This window comes from Equus przewalskii, chromosome 13 (assembly GCF_037783145.1).
Source record: "Equus przewalskii isolate Varuska chromosome 13, EquPr2, whole genome shotgun sequence".
NCBI classification, from domain to species: domain Eukaryota; kingdom Metazoa; phylum Chordata; class Mammalia; order Perissodactyla; family Equidae; genus Equus; species Equus przewalskii.
Window position 1 is genome coordinate 48,441,679 of NC_091843.1, and position 21,350 is coordinate 48,463,028.

The following is a 21,350-nucleotide window of genomic DNA, read 5'->3' on the forward strand; positions in this document are numbered from 1 at the left end:
GTAATCTGTGGTTGTGTTACATCTATTTTGACAAGCAATTCACTAGCATTTAAACTTGAAACTCTGCTGATCACCCACCTAGACTGACCTACAAGAGGTTTGTGAGGAAGATTAGTGATGCAAGGTTTGGGAGAATGATACCTCCATAGTCCCTTCTCCGAGCCTCCCTCCCTTCCCCAAAGTATCTGAGGTTTTTCATTCTTACATTTTATTTCCTTTGCATCTCTCAGTTTCATTCATCTTAGTAATGACTTTGTCCCGCACCTGCCCCTCCCTCCCCTGCTCCTGCCACAGGGGAAGCACAGGCAGGAAACAGACTGCCTGCACCAGGAAGTAGGCAAGTGGCAGATCGCTGTTAAATGACTTCAGATTCATAGCATCATACCCCTTCTCCCCCCTTTTAGCCCTGGAGTGCTTTCTTTCAGGGACAGTGGCAAAGAGGGGAACTTTTTGCTCTAAGGATAGTTTATTTTTTTGTCTGGTTTTGCTTGTTCTCCTTTACCTGTTTTTCAAGTTGCAGTAATGGCATTGTGGAGATCCTGGCTCTAGAAGTTGTTAGCTGAAAAGATCCTGTAATTAATATTACGTGCAGGAAGCGACTGGGCCCGTGATTTGAAAGGCCTGCATTCTTTCAGTTGCTTATCTTCAGTGGCATGCGAGTCTGTAAGTGGGACTGTGTAGAGGCTGTTTCCCGTCTCACTCTGGGGGATTGTGGCCGTGTGCTGTGTGCCCGGGGCCCCGTGGATGTAGCTGTCTCCTAAAATAACACCCTTAACGGAACTGTGTGTTAGGATGTAATAAAGTAACCGTATCATTAACATAGCTCGCAGTAGGCCTAGTTCGATAAATACTTATCAAATATCTTTCCCAAGCCTTTGAATGCTTTTATTTAAAAGAAGAAAAAATTATCTCCTAATGAGCTAATAATTAACGCTTGTGAGACTGGGTTGGGGGAGGCGAGTCGATACTGTTACAGTTGGCATTGAACTTTCCTCTTCCCATGAAGAAAGGGAGGAGGGGAATGAGACATCACTCTGCTACTCTAATGAGGAAATTGTGCCTTAAAGAGGAGCAGGCTTGAGGAATCTGCGGGCACTAGAACTCATTCATCTAAACTCACCAGATTTCAGATAAACTAACGGGTGCCTGCAAAGGAGCATGAGAAAATTCAAGTTTAGAACTTTGCGCCAGAAATCAGAGTGGCGTTATTGCTAAGGCATTACTTACTGGAAAGTTTAATCAAGGACGAGAAATGAAACCTCTTTATACAAATATATACATACATATATTTCATACATGAACATGTTCAGTTTATGCATTTAAATTGCTCCAAATGTCTGTCTCCGAAGACTTTGTATTTTTTTCTGTTTCATCTCCCCAGTCTCTCTTTCTCTCAACTGCCTCTTCCCTCCTTCCGTCATCTTTTATCTCTTACTTGAGTGTATCACCTTGTCCTGCTGGGTGTTGGCCGAGCCTTGATGGACCACGGCCTGAAAAGCATCCCCTTCAGGGTGCAGGGGGTAGCTCTTGATGCAGCCTGGCTAAGTGTCCATGACTTGCTGCCCTTGTTGAAGCAACCTCAGGGGGCTTGTCCTCCCCCCCTACCCTCCCAACACTGTCACCTTAAACATCCTCCCGCCTATCCTCAAGTAGGGACTTTGAGCACCTTAGCAGAAACTGTCAGAGGAACTGCCTAAGCAATAAGGGCTGCATAGTGTGGTGTGAATGGTTGCTATAGATATATATTTTTTTTCTTTTTTAAACTAGCCTCAAGCCACCAAGGACAGTGTTGCTTTAGGATGTGTATGTCCACCTAACTTAAAAGCAAATGATTTTTTGTTACTGATCATGTTTAAAATTACTTTCTAAAGATCTCCATGTGACTTTTTTTCATTATGCTTGCTCTTTGTTCCCCAAATGTCTAGAATGACACCCATGACATCATATAACTATGAAACTTGCTAAAACATCCATAGTGATTGTATAAAAAGAGAAAAATATCTCTTCCTGCGGTAAACATTAATTTAGCTCTAATGATCTGTTTTGATTTGATATTTTTTTGAAAGATATCTTGGACTGTCAAAGTTTTCATTAATGCTTAAACTTGTATAATACTTGGTCAGGGAAAATATTGTCACCATCCACATACACAGCACAGGCTCCCATGCAAATGTATGGGACAGCTTTTCAGTGTTCCCAGAGGTGCCTTACAAAAGCCTTATTTCTGTTCCCTCTTCTTACCCACAAGACTTCTTAACAGGCCATTGTATTTTCTAGAAGTGGGAAAGGATAATGTTACTAGGGAAGCAAGAAAAGAAAAGCAGCAAGAGCTTCTTTTAGCTGACCAGTCAACTGGATATTGACCACCTGTCTTCATGGGAAAGAAATAGATGGCAGTGAATAAGCGAGAGTCTAGTTTTCCAAGAAGCTCAATGATTTTCCCAAATCAATACAGCTCATCAGGCCTCAGAACAAAGGCTGCGGGGGAGGTGACAGTGATGGAAGTGGCTCTGTGTTCTTTTGTGTATTAAACCATAAGGCCCAGGGGGAAACAAGGTTTCTTTAGCCATGGTTTTTTTTTTTTCCTTTTAGAGCTTATTCAATGTATTTAGGGGAGAAAATCCTTTCAGATTGTTTTTTTTTTTAAGATTTCCATAGATTGTATCAAATGTACTTTTGAAAGAGATAAGCACAGTCAAGTAAGAAAGAATACCATCTTTTAAAATGTAGATTAGAACACCATTTTGCCATTGCTTTTTGCTTTTTGGTATTGGTTTAGCATATTTATTTGGATTAAGGTCTTATATATATATATGTATTTGTTGTTGTTGTTATTTATGGATGGGGTTTAGATGAAGCAAAAGAAATGTCTCGGTGTTCAGATTAACCTTGGCAAATAAAGAATCATAACTATCCTCCCATAAACGAACCTTGTTCCTAATGTCCTGAAAATAACACAAACCCTAATAGGAATGCTGAACTGTCACTGGAGAGGTTATAATTAACGTAGATAGAATGGTGCCAACATATTCCAGCCGCCGACAGAGAACATCTATCCAAACCAGCAATTTTTAGCCTTTCCGTCCTTTAATCTTGAAGCTCACTGTGCTTTCATAAAGTGGTACATTAACACCAGAGCAGTGTGTCTCTGGGGTTTATGACCGGGGTGCCGGCACACTAGGGCATAAAGTGTTTCATTACACCTCCCTTTGTTAGCACTGCCCTATCTCCCAGGCTCCGTTGCCGTCCACTGTTTGTTCAGATAAAGCCCAGCGTTCAGGGTGACTAATCGCAGCACTGTGTTCCAGATGGTTTGATTACAGGATGTGGTTAAAGTGACTCTTCAAACATTCAGCCCAGCAGTAGGGCTCTTTAAAAAAATACTGCATTTTCTGGTCACATGACAACATTTTTCTTGTCCTAGGGCTCCATATAGACTTGGCATAAGTAATAGGAAAGTCCCTCTGCTTTTTGGTGTTAGGCATTTCATTGGCAAACTTAGTTGTAAATTTAAAATCTCCCCAAATAATTATAAACTCAGCTTTGTCCGTTGAAGAAAGACCTATCAGAAGGTTAGAGGCTCTGAAGCCAGAAAAATGAACAAGTGTACTATATAAGACTCAGCTTTAAAAAAAAAAAGCACCAGTAGTGGGTACAACAAAATCACCACAACAAGATATTAGATGGAGGGAGTTTGGTATAAAGGAATGGTGATAAATCATATCTTTTACAGTAGTCACACTGCATAAAAATATAGGGTAATATGATAGCCAAAATATATGAAGTTTATCCTGTACTCATGAAACCAGCATATTGTGGCATTTTTATTATCACTAATGTTTCTACTAGAAAAAATATATAAAAGGAAAGAAATGTGTAAACTTGAAAAAAAAAGATTGTAGCATAAATGGCTCACATTTCGGTGTTATTAGAATGAGGTTTCTGTTTTCTGCATGAGCGCACACCAAGTCTATCCAGATGTGGTAGTCTGAATACGAGTTCAAAAAAACTGTGTCTGATTCCAAATTTGGCATTTGCAATGCTTGGCAGAGACTTCTGTCCCAGGGATGAGGCACTTTAAAGACTCTGAAACAGTCTTTAAAATGAAATACAAACAGAGTTGTGCTGATCCACTGGGAAATCAGGCATTTGCCCAGTTCTTGAGGAAACATCTTCACAAATACCAGAAACAGTAATTCATAAACCATATTTATAACATCTTCAGAGCAAAATCTCTCCACAGAGAATTTCTGTCATTTATAAGCTAGTGGGAGATTATACTTATTGAAAAAGTATGGTAATATAGTGAAAAGTCACTGAGTAGGATTCAGATCTGGATTCTCTTCAGTCACCATCTAGGAGTTCCTACGTGTTGAATGGCCTCTCTCTCTGTATGTTGGGCACTGTGCTCACATGTGTGGGAGGTACAGACGCTGCTCCTGTTTTCCATATGTGTAGTCTAGTTGGAAGAGAGAGGCATACTGTGTATATGAGTGGAGGAAACGTGAGAGGAACACAAATAGTCTCAACAGCGTTCAAACATAGTAAGAGTTTATTTGCTGCCCACCTAATAGACTGAGTTGGGTATTCCTGCAGAGTAGAGGTTCTCCTTGTCATTCAGGGGCCCAGATGAAGGAATTCTGCCATCTTCTTGTGGCCTTCGAGGTCACCGTAGTCTCCATCCCAGCCAGCAAGAAAGGAGAAGAGATTAGAAGAATATGCATGGGAGATTGTTATGGGCCAGGCCTGGGAGTGGGACGCACCAGTGCGCTCACTTTCCTTTCCTAGAACTGAGGCGCAGGGCCACATCTAACTTGTAGGAAGGCTGAGGATGTGTCTGACTGTGGACTCAGAGGGAAAACATGGATTCTGGTGAGCATCCATTGGTGAGAGGACTGTGTATGGAGTGCAGTGGGCACCCAGAAGGGAGCGGCCGTCCTTTGGCGGTATGCATGGTCTGTGTGTGACTGGAGAGGATTCATAGAAAAGATAACACTTGACTTTGTCTCTCTTTGGTCCTAATTCATCAGGAAGCTTAGCTTTCCTTGGGGATTTGGACTAGGGCATCTTTAACATTTTTTTCAGAGGAATTAAAAGTGTGACATGAAGAATGTTTGAAGAAACTTGTTCAGGCCGGAGGGGAAAAAAAGAGTGTGAACTGGAGGTGAAGAGAATGTTGACATGGTCATTGTCTGTGCCTGGGTGAAAGGCTGTCAAGTGGACTGTCTGTGTAGGGTATCAGAAGGCACAGTCAGAACCAAGATATTCAAAGACAGAGTTTTAGTTCAGAACCAGGAGCAATTTTTAACAAGATGGCTGGAAAATAATAGGGCAATGGTGGATGCTGGTGAGAGCCCCTTTCAGTGATGAAGAGGAGGAAAGAGACATACACAAGTATTGAAGGCCCTGCCCCACCCTTTGCTTTCCTCATCTCATAGCTATTGCATCCTTGGGGCTTTGGCCCACCACAGTCCTCTCAGCCGTTAGTACCTTGTGACCTTTGGGTTTTTACTCTTGTTATCAACTTTCTCTTCCATATTACTAATTCAGGTTCCCAAAGTAAGTCCCTATTGGGTTGCCTCTGCTTCAGGTGCCCATCACTGGATCAGTCACATGAGGCCAGGGTTATGATTACTGGTCTAACCACCTAAGACTACCCTCTGAGCAGGGACTGTGGGCAGGACAGGCACTATGAAAGTCACATCCAGGGTCTAGTTTAATGTGAAGGATTAAGGGGCCGACTCTCTAAGTATGAGTAATAGGCAAACTGGAGGTCCCCTTCTGGATTATAAGGTATGCCTGTGTTGGTTCTGTTACAAGTATGCAGACCCTTGAAGTATAGAGTTTGGAGGGAATTCCAGCCAGAACTTGGTTGATTCCATAGCACCAAATGGGTACCTAGTGTATACCCTTATAGTTGCATAATAAATGTTTAATGGGCCTGACCATCTCTCTGAGAACACTTAACTGTTAAGTATTGACCAGAGGAAATAGTAGTTAGAACACTGTGACTATGGAAGCTTTATGAGATCTCAGGGCTCTTTTGGCTTGCATTACAGAATACAGAACACGTTCTTAAGTGTTCTGTAGGTAATATGCGTTATGGGGGTCGCAGCTTAGATTCTGTGTCAGTATCTAAGACAAAGCCTTATTAACACAAAGAAGAAAATCCTGTGTGGTGAGCACACTCAAACCATCCATTGCTCTTTTCAGCTGTATTCTTACTTTATTGGTAATAATCTTCAGATGTTTTTCAAATATAACATGTTACCGGGCAAGCATAGCATTTTCAGGAAGACCATGCCCAGTCCGTGGGTGGAAAGGAAGGATAATAAACCTGGTGGGATACTTGAGAATACAAAGATGAAAAGGGCTTGTATGGAGTGTCCCCAGCACCTAGCTCATAGGCTAGACATTTGAAAGAATAAATATGCATTAAAAGAAATATTAAATATCTTTAGAATAAGTGTACATTTATGTCCAATTTGTATAAAATAAGCGAGAACCATAACTATGCCCAGATTTGTAAAATTCAAATTTGTACTTTTAAAGGACTAATTTTCATTTTGCTCATTTATGCCTTTGAAAAGTATAGTCTGCTTTATATGACCCATGGATTACAAAGTGTTCAAGATGTTGAGTCTTCAGCAAAATGATAAACCGTTTACATCCTTTAGAACCAAAACACCACCCTCATACTTGGCCTCTCACAATAGGATGCTGTCTAAACACAGACTTCCTTACAAAGAAACAATACACTTTGTAGTTTATATGAGAAGCATTCCTTAAGCCTTCATTCCAATATAAAGCAGCAGATTTGGCTGTGTAAACACGTGCGTGTGTATATTCGCACGTGAGTTCCAGGCAGATATAAATACTCTGTGGCATTGTGAAGCGGCTTGTACATATAAAGAAAAATAGACACAAGCACACGTATTTAATTAGCAGTGCTTGATGGACACTGTTCAAAACCTCCCCGGGAGTAGAGCATTTATTTTGAGCATTTTAAATACCAAGGGCTTCTAGAAAAATAGGGCTGACTTATTGAGGCCTTTTGAAGTTGAAAATGGACTTTTCTTTACAGGATTTTATTCCCACCGAGGGCTAATAATAATGATATCACTTAGATAAGAGGTCTGCTTGTGGGGCTTCTAGAAATAGTATCAGGCGATGTGAATAGTTTTACAGTGTGGAAATTTCAACTTTGCTTAAGCCCCTGTAACGGCTTCATACGGTAGCCCCACATAACCAATGATGAATTGCTTCTTTGGGGTCCCTTCCTTCTTGCCAGCCCCAGGGTTCCCTTTCGCCTGTTTCGAGGCCACAGATTCGGTTGGGAAGGTCTGAGCAGGGTGGTGTGCCACGTCGGGCTGCGCGGCGTGGGTTGTGCTGGTAAACCCAGCAGGTCACGCAGACGGCGCCTTTCATTTCATCCCAGGGCCCTGCCCGCGTTGCTTTACGGAGCCGAGCAGCGCAGGCAGCCCTCTGTCGCCGCCAGCACCCCAGCCGGCGTGCACGTCCCCGCCTCCCCGGCCGCCGCCCCCCGGGCCGCAGCCGCTGCCCTCCGCGAAGCCCCTTTATCCCGGGCGGCCGCCCTCGGCCCAGCCAATCAGACGCGAGCGTTCCCAGCAGGCGCTGGCCAATGGGCGGCCAGCCTTTGCTGGAAACGCGAAACCCTTAGGGGAAAAGCAATAACAAAAGCCTTTCACTGCAGACAAATGTTAAGTGTCTGCGCAGACTTTTCCTGTTTTTAATTTTATTACTGCAAGAATGGAAGGTTTGTTGTTTCTTTCATGTTTCCTTTCAAGCAATTTTAATTATACATTTGTGCTACATCAGGGACTCTGGAACGCAATGATTCAGCCTATTGCATCTAAAGCTAAAATTCAGTAACCTTCTGGCAATACAGATATATTCTTGCACTGTAAATATAGCTGACATGCTAAAGAATTTTAAGCAGCTGCAAAGGTCTTTGACACCACACACGGTGCCCCAGAGAGCAGATGATGAGAAAACCAGCTCCGTCTTCCCCTTCGCCTCCTCTCCCACCCCCTCCCTTTTCCTGAAGGGATGTGCTCATAAAGAATCCTTTCCTCCAATTGTTCTGTCTTGTGCAAATTTTGACCAAATGCCTAATTACCATTGATTCTCGTCTCAATATGAAGTTTTATACTCAATGGTTTAAAAAAATTTCCTGAGGGAATGAGAATGGAATCAACCGTGATTTGAGGAAATGCTTGCTTGCTTCATGCTAGCTTCCTCCCCACCCCCGCCCCCCAAGACTGTTGCTACAGTGAGTAAATTCAGCTGTCACCGAAGTAATAGCAACATAGACCATATGGGAACAATTTTTAAATCTCTTTTTAGGACTTTTTGAAAGAAATCCTTCCTCCCCCACTACTTGAGTCCCAACCATTCAAATGTTTTACCTGCTGTTAAAACATTCCCAAGGAAATGAGTCTTACCTTCTGAGGCGTCCCCTACCATGAAGGAGTTCAGTATAGGTTTTCTATAAAATTCAAAATGGCAGTGAACAAACCAACTAGAAATAGACTTTGAGTAATGTCCCTTGGTGTCTCCAAGAAAGAATGGGGGGTAGGTACAGCAAAGAAAAGAAAGGCTCACTAAAATATTTCCTTTCTTTGCCCTAATATTTTATGTATGTCTCAAAATCTAGATGCTTTTTGTATATTCTTTAAAGGAGTGATTAAAAAAAAAATATGGCACTTGTCCTCTAGAGAAATAAAGAGGATGTTATATTTCCTTTCCCTGTGACATTTGGTATACTAAGTGCACTTAAGTTTGGTAATTCACAGATGCAGTGCTAAATTAAATTGTCTGTCTGCAAAGCAGTTGGGAAAAGCAGAGTGGCTTGTAGGAAACAAGTGTGTTGGTTTTGAGATTTTTTTTCCTAATCCTCTGTGGCAAATGCTCACTAAAGTTGATTCTAAAGATAACCCCAAGAGCAAACCTATTGTGCACATTTATTTTCTTAAGAGGGTTATTTTAGGAGTCCTTAATATGAAACAAGACCAGACAGTAAAACAGATACCGTACCGAGCCTGATTCTTGTCTCACAAAGCCAGAGGGGAGGAGTAGGAAAGAGAAATCACAGCTGAATTGTCTGCTATCTGGAATCTAAAGCCCCCACTTTCCCCCCTCTATACCTATTTTTTGTGCACCCGCATAATTTTTTTGAAATAAGAATCCCCATTATTTTATATTGTTGAATTGGAAACAAAACTGATTCTTTCAGCCACCTTTGAGTTTAAGCACTGGTAACTGGCGCTTAGTTTTTGTTGGCTGCTTGCCAAGTGAAAGCAATTATGTGTAATAATAGAAAAATTAAGAGGTGAGTGTTGCTGTTTTACAGCAGGACATGGCAAAAACCATTTCCTTCTGTCAGCAGTATCTTGATTACACTCTCACACAAGCCTTACCCTTTTGTACCACATGCGCATGCGTCACACACACACACACACACACACACACACACACACAATTTCCTGTGGGTTTTCACTTGAGGTCACTGAAACCAGAAAGAGGAAGAATGCAAACCACAACTTTTGAAAGCAAATGAGAATAGAACTTTGCTGGTAAAAATAATAGTAATAATAATAAATGAACTGGAAATAGAGTAATTGGTGCTAACCATGGTCGTCCTTCATTCCCCGCTTTTGCAGGTGTCCTAGTGGTCAATGTCACGTGGAGGAACAAAACTTACGTAGGGACCCTACTGGACTGCACCAAGCACGACTGGGCCCCTCCCAGGTATGCACAGGGCCTTTTATTTCAGCCTGTGTTTTCTCTCCTCGTTCCTCCTCTTCCCCTCTCCTTCCCCCATCCTCTCTTTGCAAGGAAACTATAGAGAGAGATTAATAATACATAAAAGTCTGCCTGTAATTGAAACCAGGCAAAAGAGAAATGAACAATCCAGGACTAAATCCAGTAAAATGCAGATGCTGGATTTCTTTTTGTTGAGAGATCTGTACTCCCTGCCCCTTCTCTGTCTCCTTTGTTTTCTTCTTTTCCCAAAATGGGCATTTGAACAGGATTTGAAGGTAGCTACCTGAGCTGTTTTTCTTTGGTTTTCCGAGGCAGACTATAAGCCATTGGTAGCCTGCTTTCTTGCAGGTGTTGAAATTGTCGGTGGGAGAACAGAGTGTCTTTTCCTTACCTGGGCCCAGCCCGCCAGCTGCTGGGGTGTTGACTGCTCTTCCTGCACTGTGTGCCTTGTGATTTTGCCTGACTCTTTTGGGGATGCTCATTTTGACATCTGTTACTTGCTTCCCTAGGTTCTGTGAGTCACCCACGAGTGACCTGGAGATGAGAGGGGGCCGGGGCCGAGGGAAGAGAGCCAGGTCTGCTGCAGCTGCCCCGGGCTCGGAGGCCAGCTTCACAGAGTCCAGAGGGCTGCAGAACAAGAACAGAGGAGGGGCCAATGGGAAAGGGAGGCGGGGCAGCCTCAACGCCAGCGGCAGAAGGACACCCCCAAATTGTGCTGCTGAGGACATCAAAGCTAGCCCCTCCTCCACCAACAAAAGGAAAAACAAGCCTCCAATGGAGCTAGACCTCAACTCCAGCTCCGAGGATAATAAGCCCGGGAAGCGGGTCCGCACAAATTCTAGAAGCACTCCCACTACCCCTCAAGGGAAACCAGAGACTACTTTTTTGGACCAAGGCTGCTCTTCTCCAGTGTTAATCGATTGTCCCCATCCAAACTGCAACAAAAAGTACAAGCACATTAACGGCCTGAGGTACCACCAAGCTCATGCACACTTAGACCCAGAGAACAAGCTGGAGTTCGAACCTGACAGCGAGGACAAGATCTCTGACTGCGAGGAGGCATTGAGTAATGTGGCCCTCGAATGCAGTGAGCCAAGCACAAGTGTATCAACTTATGACCAGGTGAAGGCGCCCGCATCCCCTGGCTCGGGGAACCCCCCTGGGACCCCCAAGGGAAAGAGAGAGCTGATGAGCAATGGTTCTGTCATCGGATCTAAAGCTGGGAAGAATTCTGGCAAAAAGAAGGGCCTTAACAATGAACTGAATAACCTTCCGGTGATCTCCAACATGACGGCCACATTAGACAGTTGCTCAGCAGCAGATGGCAGTTTGGCTGCAGAAATGCCCAAACTGGAAGCAGAAGGACTAATTGACAAGAAAACTTTGGGAGATAAAGAAAAGGGCAAAAAAGCCAACAATTGCAAAATGGACAAAAACCTCTCTAAACTTAAAACTGCCCGGCCCATTGCTCCTGCCCCCGCCCCCACTCCCCCGCAACTAATTGCTATACCCACTGCAGCCTTTACCAGCACCACCACAGGGACAATACCCGGACTGCCCTCCCTCACGACGACTGTTGTTCAGGCCACACCAAAGAGTCCTCCATTAAAACCCATTCAACCAAAGCCCACAATTATGGGGGAGCCCATCACCGTGAACCCAGCTCTTGTGTCACTCAAAGACAAAAAGAAAAAGGAGAAGCGAAAGCTAAAGGACAAAGAAGGGAAGGAGACAGGAAGCCCGAAAATGGATGCTAAGCTGGGCAAACTAGAGGACGCCAAGGGGGCCGGCAAAGATTTATCTGGGCATTTTTTGAAGGACCATCTCAACAAGAATGAAGGGCTGGCTAATGGACTGTCAGAGTCTCAAGAGAGTCGAATGGCCAGTATCAAAGCGGAGGCTGATAAGGTTTACACTTTCACAGACAACGCTCCCAGCCCTTCCATCGGGAGCGCCTCCAGGATGGAATGTAGCACTTTGGTGAACGGGCAGGCGCCGGTGGCCCCTCTGCATGTGTTGACACAAAATGGGGCAGAGAGTTCTGCAGCCAAGACGAGCAGCCCCGCCTATTCAGACATATCTGATGCTGCCGATGATGGTGGTTCAGATAGCAGGTCGGAGGGCATGAGGTCAAAGGCCAGTTCCCCATCAGATATCATTTCTAGTAAGGATGGTGTTGTAAAAGGGCATTCTTCCACTACAGCACAATCATCTCAGATGAAAGAGTCCCATTCTCCCTATTACCATGGCTACGATCCTTATTATTCTCCAAGTTACATGCACCCTGGGCAGGTCGGCGCCTCTACAGCTGGGAACGCTGGGGGCACGCAGGGAATGAAGATCAAGAAGGAGTCTGAGGAAGATGCAGAAAAGAAAGACAAGACAGAGCAGCTAGATGCCAAGAAAGTGGACCACAATTCCGCGTCCTTGCAGCCTCAGCACCAGTCGGTGATCACACAGAGACACCCTGCCCTGGCTCAGTCACTTTATTATGGCCAGTATGCCTATGGGCTCTATATGGACCAGAAGTCTCTGATGGCCACCAGCCCTGCCTATAGACAGCAGTACGAGAAGTACTATGAGGACCAGAGGCTGGCAGAGCAGAAAATGGCCCAAACTGGGAGAGGAGACTGTGAAAGGAAAAATGAGCTCCCCTTGAAAGAGCTGGGCAAGGAGGACAGTAAACAGAAAAACATGCCGTCAGCCACAATCTCAAAAGCTCCTTCTACTCCGGAGCCTAACAAAAACCATTCTAAACTAGGGCCATCAGTGCCTAATAAAACTGAGGAGACAGGTAAATCGCAGCTTCTCTCCAATCACCAGCAGCAGCTTCAGGCCGACAGCTTCAAAGCTAAGCAGATGGAAAACCACCAGCTTATTAAGGAGGCTGTAGAAATGAAATCTGTCATGGACTCTATGAAGCAGACAGGTGTAGACCCAACCTCGAGATTTAAACAAGTAAGATTGTGGAGCGTGGCCCCCACAGGGAGAGAGCAGTCTGAGACACGGACATGTCTGGGCTTGATCTGGTTAGATTTCTTCACAGGAAATAAACCAAGGGTTTATTAGGGTTGACTCCTCTTCTCTTGAAAAATATTTTAAAATATTCTCTCAGGAGTTATTGTATACCTCTAAAATGTACATTACTCACTATTTCCTTGTCATGTTGTGTAGTAGAACTGTGGACATGCGCTTTGCAGACTCGTGTTCCATGTCATTAACTCACTGTGAATCTGACGAGGTTCCTTAATTTCTTACTGAGTCCAAAGTGAGGGAATTCTCACTCAGTGAGGCCACCGAGTGCCCTTCTAACTCTGAGATTCTGAGTCTCATCTCTGAAATATTTGTTCTTTTACGTTTCCAAATTTCTGTTGGCATCTTCTAGGAATTTTAACACTGAGTCTTTAAATTCCCATTTCTCTCTCATCTTTTTAATAAAATTTGGGGCCCAGCTGTCTTTCTCATGGTGCCTGAGATGCCTAGATTTCTGTTTTACTCTCTATGATAAGTGCCCCAAATGGAGCTCAGTGCTGATCACTTGTGAGGAGAGTGAGAAGGTCTGAGCGAATGGGCCTCGAGCCCTGTGGTCCAGCCAGACCTGAGCTTACGTGTGCAAACATCTGAAAATCGGTCCCCGTGAAACCACACGTGCTGGCACTTTCTGTCATGGTTCAGACATTCCTGACTCACTGCTGTCCCATGATTATCAATTCTGGTATTTCCCAGCACCCCCAGCCCCTACTCCACTCCGATGCTTAGACGGCCCTGGTGAATCGGAGCAGCAGAATCCTTTCTTCATGCTCATTTCTGCCCAACTTTGAATGTTCTCGCAGGACCTAAATACGCAGTGGGTTTATATCGTGAATGGGATGGGGGTCACAGGCCATTTAGGATCCTTGGTCCCCCCACTTCTGGAGGCCTGAATCAGGCTGTGGCCTCCCAGGGCTGCATTAGAATTCTACAATTTGGGGGGTTTATAGATGCCTTTGTTTTCTAATAGGAAAGCCATAATGTGTGCTATTAATTTAAAATTTTGTTTCGATTAGGATGTTAGCACATAATGAGATGTGAGCCAATATATTAAGCTTCAGCTGCAGTAGATAAAGAAAATGTATTAGGAAACCCAAGAATTTTTTTCCCTCTAAATGATGTTAATTGATAATAATAATTACTTAAATTTGCTATTATTAGCTTGAATTAGAGTTTTTAAAATTCTTCTTACCTATGTGAGATATTAAAAGGAAAATGAAGGTTAGATTAACTATGTCTGAAGATGTTATTTAATGTTGAGAAATGACACGAAGGGCCCACCTTTGAATTCTGGCAGACTAAGTTTGAAGCCCAGCTCCACCGTGGGCAGCAGTGGGACCCTGATGTTGCTTGAGCTTTAAAAGCTTTGGTTTTATCTTCTGTAAAAGAGATTAATAATAATCCCTACCTGAGACGTTATTACTTTGCGAGAGAAGGCGGTACAGCTCTTTGCACGGTGCGCGCATATAAAGAAACGCTCACTTCGTATTAGAAGTAATAGTGGTAGTGCTGTCATGAGGATTAATGGGTTTTTCTTAAAAATTGACGTTTTAAAAATCTTTTCTTAAAAATCAGGATCCGGATTCGAGGACATGGCATCATTACGTATACCAGCCCAAATACCTGGATCAGCAAAAGTCAGAAGAACTTGATAGAGAAAAGAAATTAAAAGAGGATAGTCCCAGGAAAACTCCCAATAAAGAGAGCGGGGTGCCCAATCTTCCTGTCTCGTTAACGAGCATTAAAGAGGAGCCCAAAGAGGCCAAGCGTCCTGATTCTCAATCCATGGAGGAGAACAAGCTGAAAAGTGATGATCGAAAGACTCCTGTGAACTGGAAGGACTCTCGGGGAACAAGAGTGGCTGTCTCCTCGCCCATGAGTCAGCATCAGTCCTACATCCAGTACTTGCATGCGTATCCTTACCCACAGATGTATGACCCAAGCCACCCTGCATACCGGGCTGTTTCTCCCGTCCTAATGCACAGCTATCCTGGTACGTGTTGGGGGTTCTGGCTATATTGGAGGGAAAAGGCTGTGTTCAAATATTAGCTATTTAAAAACTCAGGATAAATTAGACACTTCAGGAGTGACATTTGTTTTGCTTCTTTTTATGCCGCTTAAAGTCCCAAAGATGAAACTGATTTAATATAAGGTTTTTGTTTTAGACGAAATGCCAAGAGTCCTCAGCTATAGTTTCCGTAGTCTCTGATGGTCGGCTATAGCTGTTAGACTGACAGATACTTTATTGCCTATGAAAATATTCTAAGCACTTACTGTCATAATCATTATAGTTACTATTCCTTTCACTTAAGTGGACACATAAATGTATGAAATGGCTGTGAGCTCAATTCTGTTTATAACCTCCGTTCATCAGGATGAATTAACTGGGAGAAGAAAATCAGAGAACTCAGATACAGTTTAACGATGATGTAGCCCATTCTTAATGTAATCCCCTATTTTAAGATCTCCGACTCTCATCCCAAATTCATGTAATCCAAGTGATTTTTTTTTTTAAGATGTAGCCCATAACTTCATGCGGCATTTGTTGTTTATCTGCAGGAGCCTATCTCTCTCCAGGATTTCATTATCCTGTTTATGGGAAGATGTCAGGGAGAGAAGAGGCAGAGAAAGTCAATACCAGCCCTAGCATCAACACGAAAACAACCACTGAATCTAAAGCACTGGATTTGCTCCAGCAGCATGCCAACCAATACCGCAGCAAGTCTCCTGCTGTAAGCCTCCTTTTGTTATTTAAAAGGACTACATTTTGGGGGAGGAGAGAGGGACAAGCTAGAGAACAGTCTTGAAATATAAATGGTTTTGGAACCCAGCTGTGATTTCAGGATGCCGTTTTCTCCTAATCCATAAGGAATGGAATGTTCAAAAGTAAGATGCTTTCACACATGAGAAAAACAATTATTAAAGCATGTATGGTGGTGGCAAGCTTCTCTGTTGCAAAATCCACTATACCTTACCTACCCAGGAGGAAGCTTGTTAGGTGAATGTTTGAATTCATAGGAACCAACTTTTGGTGTGAAATATTTTTGCTGAAATGTTTTGCTGCACTCGTGTACCTGGGTGAGCCACTTGGCTAAGGAGTGGTGGCTGCATCTGCTCTTTTTTGGCTTTGACTCTATTCTGCTGAAGTAGTGCAAACGTGTGTCTTTGTGAAAGGTTCCCCCCACTCCCAAAAGGGCAACTGCTATTCCCAGCCACTGTTGTGAAGAGAGACAAAAGAAAGGATGTGGTAGTTCTTGGCTAGAAAAGAGAAATTTGGAATAAATTAAAATATAGGATCTGTGATGTGTATGAGTCTGCCAGAGACTATTACAAAACTGGAAAAGATGATTTCTGAATCTTTTTCTGTGAGTACTCCTTCTAGTGCAAAGAATTGTTTCAAGTGAGAAAGAGAACTTTAGTAAGAGATTGGTTAAGTTCTAGTGGGTAGAAATATATAGGAAATACACAATCTTTAACCAAATGACGATTTGGGAGAAGTGGAGCTTCTCTGAGAGTGTTCAGAAATTGAGAGATTCTGGAATGCTTCCAGGGGCACAGGGCAATGATTTCCTGTACATGTTATTGGTATATAATATTGAGATGTGTATTTTCAGGGAACTAAAACAGATACAGTTATATTTAAAATTATGAGAGAGATTCTGCTCACAAAATGTAAATAACATAAAAGGGTAATTAGAGAACTCGACTTTAAAGAAAATCTCCTTTTTTCTTGATCTGTATCTAAAAGTTGTTTCTGGGAAGAAATTGGGTAGATTCTAAACCCGCGGTTGTGATTGAGTATAGAGAGAAGTCCTCTTACTTCAGTCATTTGAGGAAAACCTTGATGGCTCTTGGTTTACTTTTGGGTGTGCAGTTCTTGAGTATTGGCTTAATTCGAACTGAAACTAATGCATGCCTTTGACATTATCTTCAATTAATAAAGAATTTTAGCTATCTATGTATCTACTTTTTAGTCGATCACACACATTACCGAAAGGACAGGTAGGGTAGTGCTCGTGCCTGTTGTTTTTCAGAGGTTTAAGGGGGGGGGTCTCTCTTTTCTGTTGCAGCCCGTGGAGAAGGCCGCAGCTGAGCGGGAACGGGAAGCCGAAAGGGAACGAGATCGCCACTCCCCCTTCGGCCAGCGGCACCTGCATACACATCACCACACCCACGTTGGCATGGGGTACCCATTAATCCCTGGTCAATATGACCCTTTTCAAGGTCAGCAGCTCCGTCGTTATTGTGCTTGTGTTCATTCTACTTTGGAAAACGGTAGCCAAAACTGCCTTTCGTGTCTTAAAGTAAAAATATTGAGCTTCGAGTTAACATTAACTCTGGAGAGTGTTTTTAATACTTACTTCCTAGAATTTCCTAGTAACACAACTAAGGCTGTTCCCACATCTTTGTTTTCTATTGAGACATGAAATGGCTGCCACTTAATAATTGTCAATGGTTGATGTTATCAGCAGCTTACTGTTATCTCACAGACCAAGGGTGGCGGCGGGTGTCTGGGGCACAGAATATAACAATCAGAAGATTAGATAGCTACTTCAGGGACATTGTAGAAAAAAGGGAGGGGAGGGATGGTGGAAGGCTTCGGTGAAGTTGTGATTTCTGCAGGCCTTTCAAGTTGCTCTTTTCCCTTGGAAGTAATGGGAGTAACGTGATCAGATTTAACACTTTTTACAACCTCATTTAGGGCCTCTTCACAGCCCTTCACTGCTGTGACTCTTTCACTCAAGATAGAGAAACATTTTGAAAAAGCCGCAGAATCGACATGATTGAGCCTTCATTTCATGGTGTTTTAGCTGAGCATGTGCCATTTGTCCCAGCTCCGTCACCTCACAGGGGTTGGGTGGTGGCACCATCTTCACCAACAGATCCGCTGGCTAGGATCTTGCTGTCTTGGCTCAAGCTGCCATATCAAAATACCACACACTACTTGGCTTCAAACAACAGAAATTAATTTTCTCATGGTTCTGGAGGCTGGGAGTCTGAGATCAAGGTGCCAGCACGGTCGGTTTCTGGTGAGAGCTTCTTCTTGGCTTATAGGTGGGCACCATCTTGCTGTGTGCTCATATGACCTCTTTTCTATGTGCATGGGGAGGGAAGAAGGGAGAGAGAGAGAAGAGAGCTACTCCCTTATGTCTCTTCTTATCAGGACACTAATCCTGTTGGATCAGGGCCCTACCCTTATGACTTCATTTAACTTTAATTACTTCCTTATAGGTCCTGTCTCCAAATACAGTCGCACTGGGAGTTAGGACTTCCACATAGAAATTTTGGAGGGACACAATTCAGTCCATAGTACTTGCCAAGTTGCCTCTTACTCTGCTGTGTGAATACAAGATAATGTGTTTGAAGATACTTCCAGAAGTGGAAAGTGCTATACACATGTGAAGGGTCCTTTTTATTTATTCAACTCACGTTACTTGATGTCAACTAGTGGTGTTAAAAGAGAATATAAAGGACATAGAAGGAGAGAGTAATCTTCCCTAGGTTTGCATTTGTTTCCTCTCTTTTCTCCAGGATTGTTTTCTGTAGAATTAAAATAACTTCCTATTAAGCAACTTTGTGCCATTTGGAGCTCTTTATTCTCTGACTGCTTCCTTTCCTTGGCAGGATAAAAGTTAAGACTATTTCTAAGTTCGATTCACTGATTCCATGTATCTTACGGGATGCATTGTGTTCAGTCACCAGGGAAAATGTTAAAGTGATAAAAGTTATTATGAAAGTATTGTATTCTAAGCAAATAGCATGTCACTTCTATAATTCACTGTGACTTTTGATTCCTGTTGTTACCTGGTATCTATTATTTCTCATGAGCTTCCTATTCAGGAATGCATGCAAACCGTTTAGTACCATGCAGAGCTGGAGAGATGGAATGTCATATTCTCTTTGAATAGCTATTAAGAAAACCACAGAGTATTCGATAAAGGCATAGATACTAGTTAGACCGAGCAGTTTGTACTCTGTCCTGCTGCATGAGACATTTTGTATGTGTGTTTAGGAAAGGACAAATTGCTGCTACTGAGGCTGCAACTCTTCACCACTGGGCCTGTATCTACTCTTATCTTTCTGCATGTCACAGAAACCTGCATTTTTTCCCCATTAGGCTTGACCTCTGCTGCCCTCGTTGCCTCTCAGCAGGTGGCTGCCCAGGCATCTGCATCAGGAATGTTTCCTGCACAAAGAAGGTAAAAATGCCCTCCACATTTTGAATCAGTTTTCTAGATGGAGACATCTTAATGGGTGGGAGGAAGCAAGTATAGGCTTTTAAGACCAAAAACTTAGCTACTTAGGGTTTTATATTATTGTAATGAATGTGCTTTTATGCCGTTACACTTCACATGTAATTTATATTCTGTGCGCTTCATTTCTATAGCTGTAAGTAGATTAGTAATTAACTGATTTTTTAAACAGTTGAAAGTTTCTTAGGTTATCCTCACAGCTTTATTAAAATAATTCACCATGACTCCCTTTTTTAAATTATGTTTAAAAATAATGTTGCAAATGGAGAAATTTATTTTCATAATGCTAAAGGTAATGTTTGTTCTTTGATATTCTTAATTATCCCTCAAATTGTTTTAAAAGGAAAAATAATTTATTTTTCACCATGTATGTCATTACCCTTGTGTTCATTCACTTTCTTTGGAGTTGAATTCCATAAAATAAGTTTATCTATCAATCTTATGGTTTTCGTATTTTTAGCATCAAATGTGGGTAGAACCGTATGCTAAGGTTTTCTTTTCTTTTGCAGAGAATAACAAGATTGGAAATGTACGTTGTCATGTGACTGGATCACATGGGGAAGCGCTTTATACAGACATCAGTTCCATGGTGTTAATTTGAAATGCCTTAATGGCAGGCAAAAACCAGTCATTTCATTTTTGTAAATTACAGATTTTATCACAGAGTAACAAATGTTGCTGTAATTAAACTTCTGTTTTATATATATATACGTATACATATATGTATATATACATATATATATATATATATTCTTTACTTTTTGTATCAGTAACCAGGCTCGCACACACAGGGTCTGCTGCCAAGTCGCAAACCACTCAGTAAAGGAAATAAAAAATGTATCTGTCATGTTGAAAAGTGTTAGCCACAAAAGGCTGCTTACTTTCTTTTCCTTTTCCTTTTAAATTGTAAATAAATAATGTTATGTATCAGCGTGCCTGAACCTTGCATATCCTTCATATATTTCCCATAAGCCCCTCAGAAAGGCTAACTGTGATGATGACACTTGGTACAATTTAGATGTCTATTTGGTGGCTCCTGTTAACGACGCATCAGTGTAAAATGTTCCTGTAGTCACTGTTTGTACTTGTGTATTGTGGAAGAAATACTTTTGGAAGGCATGGGGTTGCCAGTACCACAAAAACTGTGTTGTATATAATGTAAAGATTAAAATGGGGAAATAATGAGCATCTGTGAATAATGAGGTGTCATTTTTTGATAATCTTGAATGGCAAATAACCCAATAGCCTGCATACCAGAGACATCTGTGATTGTTCTATTACTTGAATAGTCCTGCAGTCCTTTTTTTTTTTTTTTTAATGTTTACAATTACTCAGTTTTAGAAGAGAGAGAATTTAACGCCATTGCCTGGTTACTTGTTTTATGCTGTAATCTAGTTTATTTTATGTAAAATGTATATTGAATGCTTTCCTTTTTTATACCTGCCTTAAATAATTTGGCAATCAGAATTAAAAAGGTTTTTTTTTATAATGGCTTCTTGTCTGTCTCATGTTATTTCCAGCTGGCTGATAGTGATTCTAATTTTCAAAGAAAGGTTTCTTAATATTATGAATAGCCAATGCAAAAGACACAGTACACACATACTAACTTTTCTTATATGATACATAGGTATGACAACCAAATAATGTGTTTAATTCGGTGGTTATATGCATATTTACCAAGTACTTACTCCAGACATGGAGCATGATATCACCATAGATTGGTAGATACAGCTTCTGTGGTATGGAATGATATTCCAAAGATGTCAGTCTTGCGACATGTGGACAGTAGATAAAATATGTAAAAAGTCAATCAGCTAGCCATTTATTTGACTTGTCTTTAAGTTGCTTTACTAGTATATTTTATGCCAAATGTCCAGAATTAACTTCTTCCCCACTTACTTTCTCCTTCCTTGTTTCCCTCCCTGTCTCCCTGTCTCCCTCCTGCCCTCCCTCCCATCAGACAAGTACTTACTGAGCACCTACTCTCCCAGGGACTGTATGGGAGTGAGCTATAGCCGTGAGCAAAGCAGACAGAAATCTCTGTCCTCATAGAGTTTGCATTTTCACGTAGGTGGGGTAAACATAATAAAATGTCTAAGTAATGTGCAGACTATGTTAGATGGTTGATAAATGCTATGGAGAAAAATAAAGCATGGGAGTTTGTGACTGTAAATGTATTGGTAGGGAGGGCCTTGCTAAAGGAGATGAAGGAGCGGTCCACGCACGTATCTGGGGGAAAGCATTGCAGCAAGGTGGAGAAGCAAGTGCACAGGCCCTGAG

General features: G+C 42.2%; 1 protein-coding gene across 4 annotated transcripts in view; it reads left to right on the plus strand.

Moving 5' to 3' along the window:
• The window catches only part of ZNF608 (zinc finger protein 608), a 100,764-nt gene extending 80,205 nt beyond the window's left edge, over positions 1 to 20,559 (plus strand). For 3 of the 4 annotated variants that reach the window (XM_008539519.2, XM_008539518.2, XM_070569377.1), the window contains 7 exons: positions 9,684 to 9,771; positions 10,296 to 12,744; positions 14,392 to 14,809; positions 15,376 to 15,548; positions 16,887 to 17,040; positions 18,935 to 19,016; positions 19,580 to 20,559. In XM_008539519.2, coding sequence (XP_008537741.1) covers positions 9,684 to 9,771; positions 10,296 to 12,744; positions 14,392 to 14,809; positions 15,376 to 15,548; positions 16,887 to 17,040; positions 18,935 to 19,016; positions 19,580 to 19,586 — 3,371 coding nt within the window. In that variant the 3' untranslated portion in view covers positions 19,587 to 20,559. Of the gene's footprint in view, positions 1 to 9,683; positions 9,772 to 10,295; positions 12,745 to 14,391; positions 14,810 to 15,375; positions 15,549 to 16,886; positions 17,041 to 18,934; positions 19,021 to 19,579 lie in introns of those variants that run through there. The other variant, XM_008539520.2, reaches the window with a different exon arrangement.
• Positions 20,560 to 21,350: the final 791 nt, after the last annotated feature.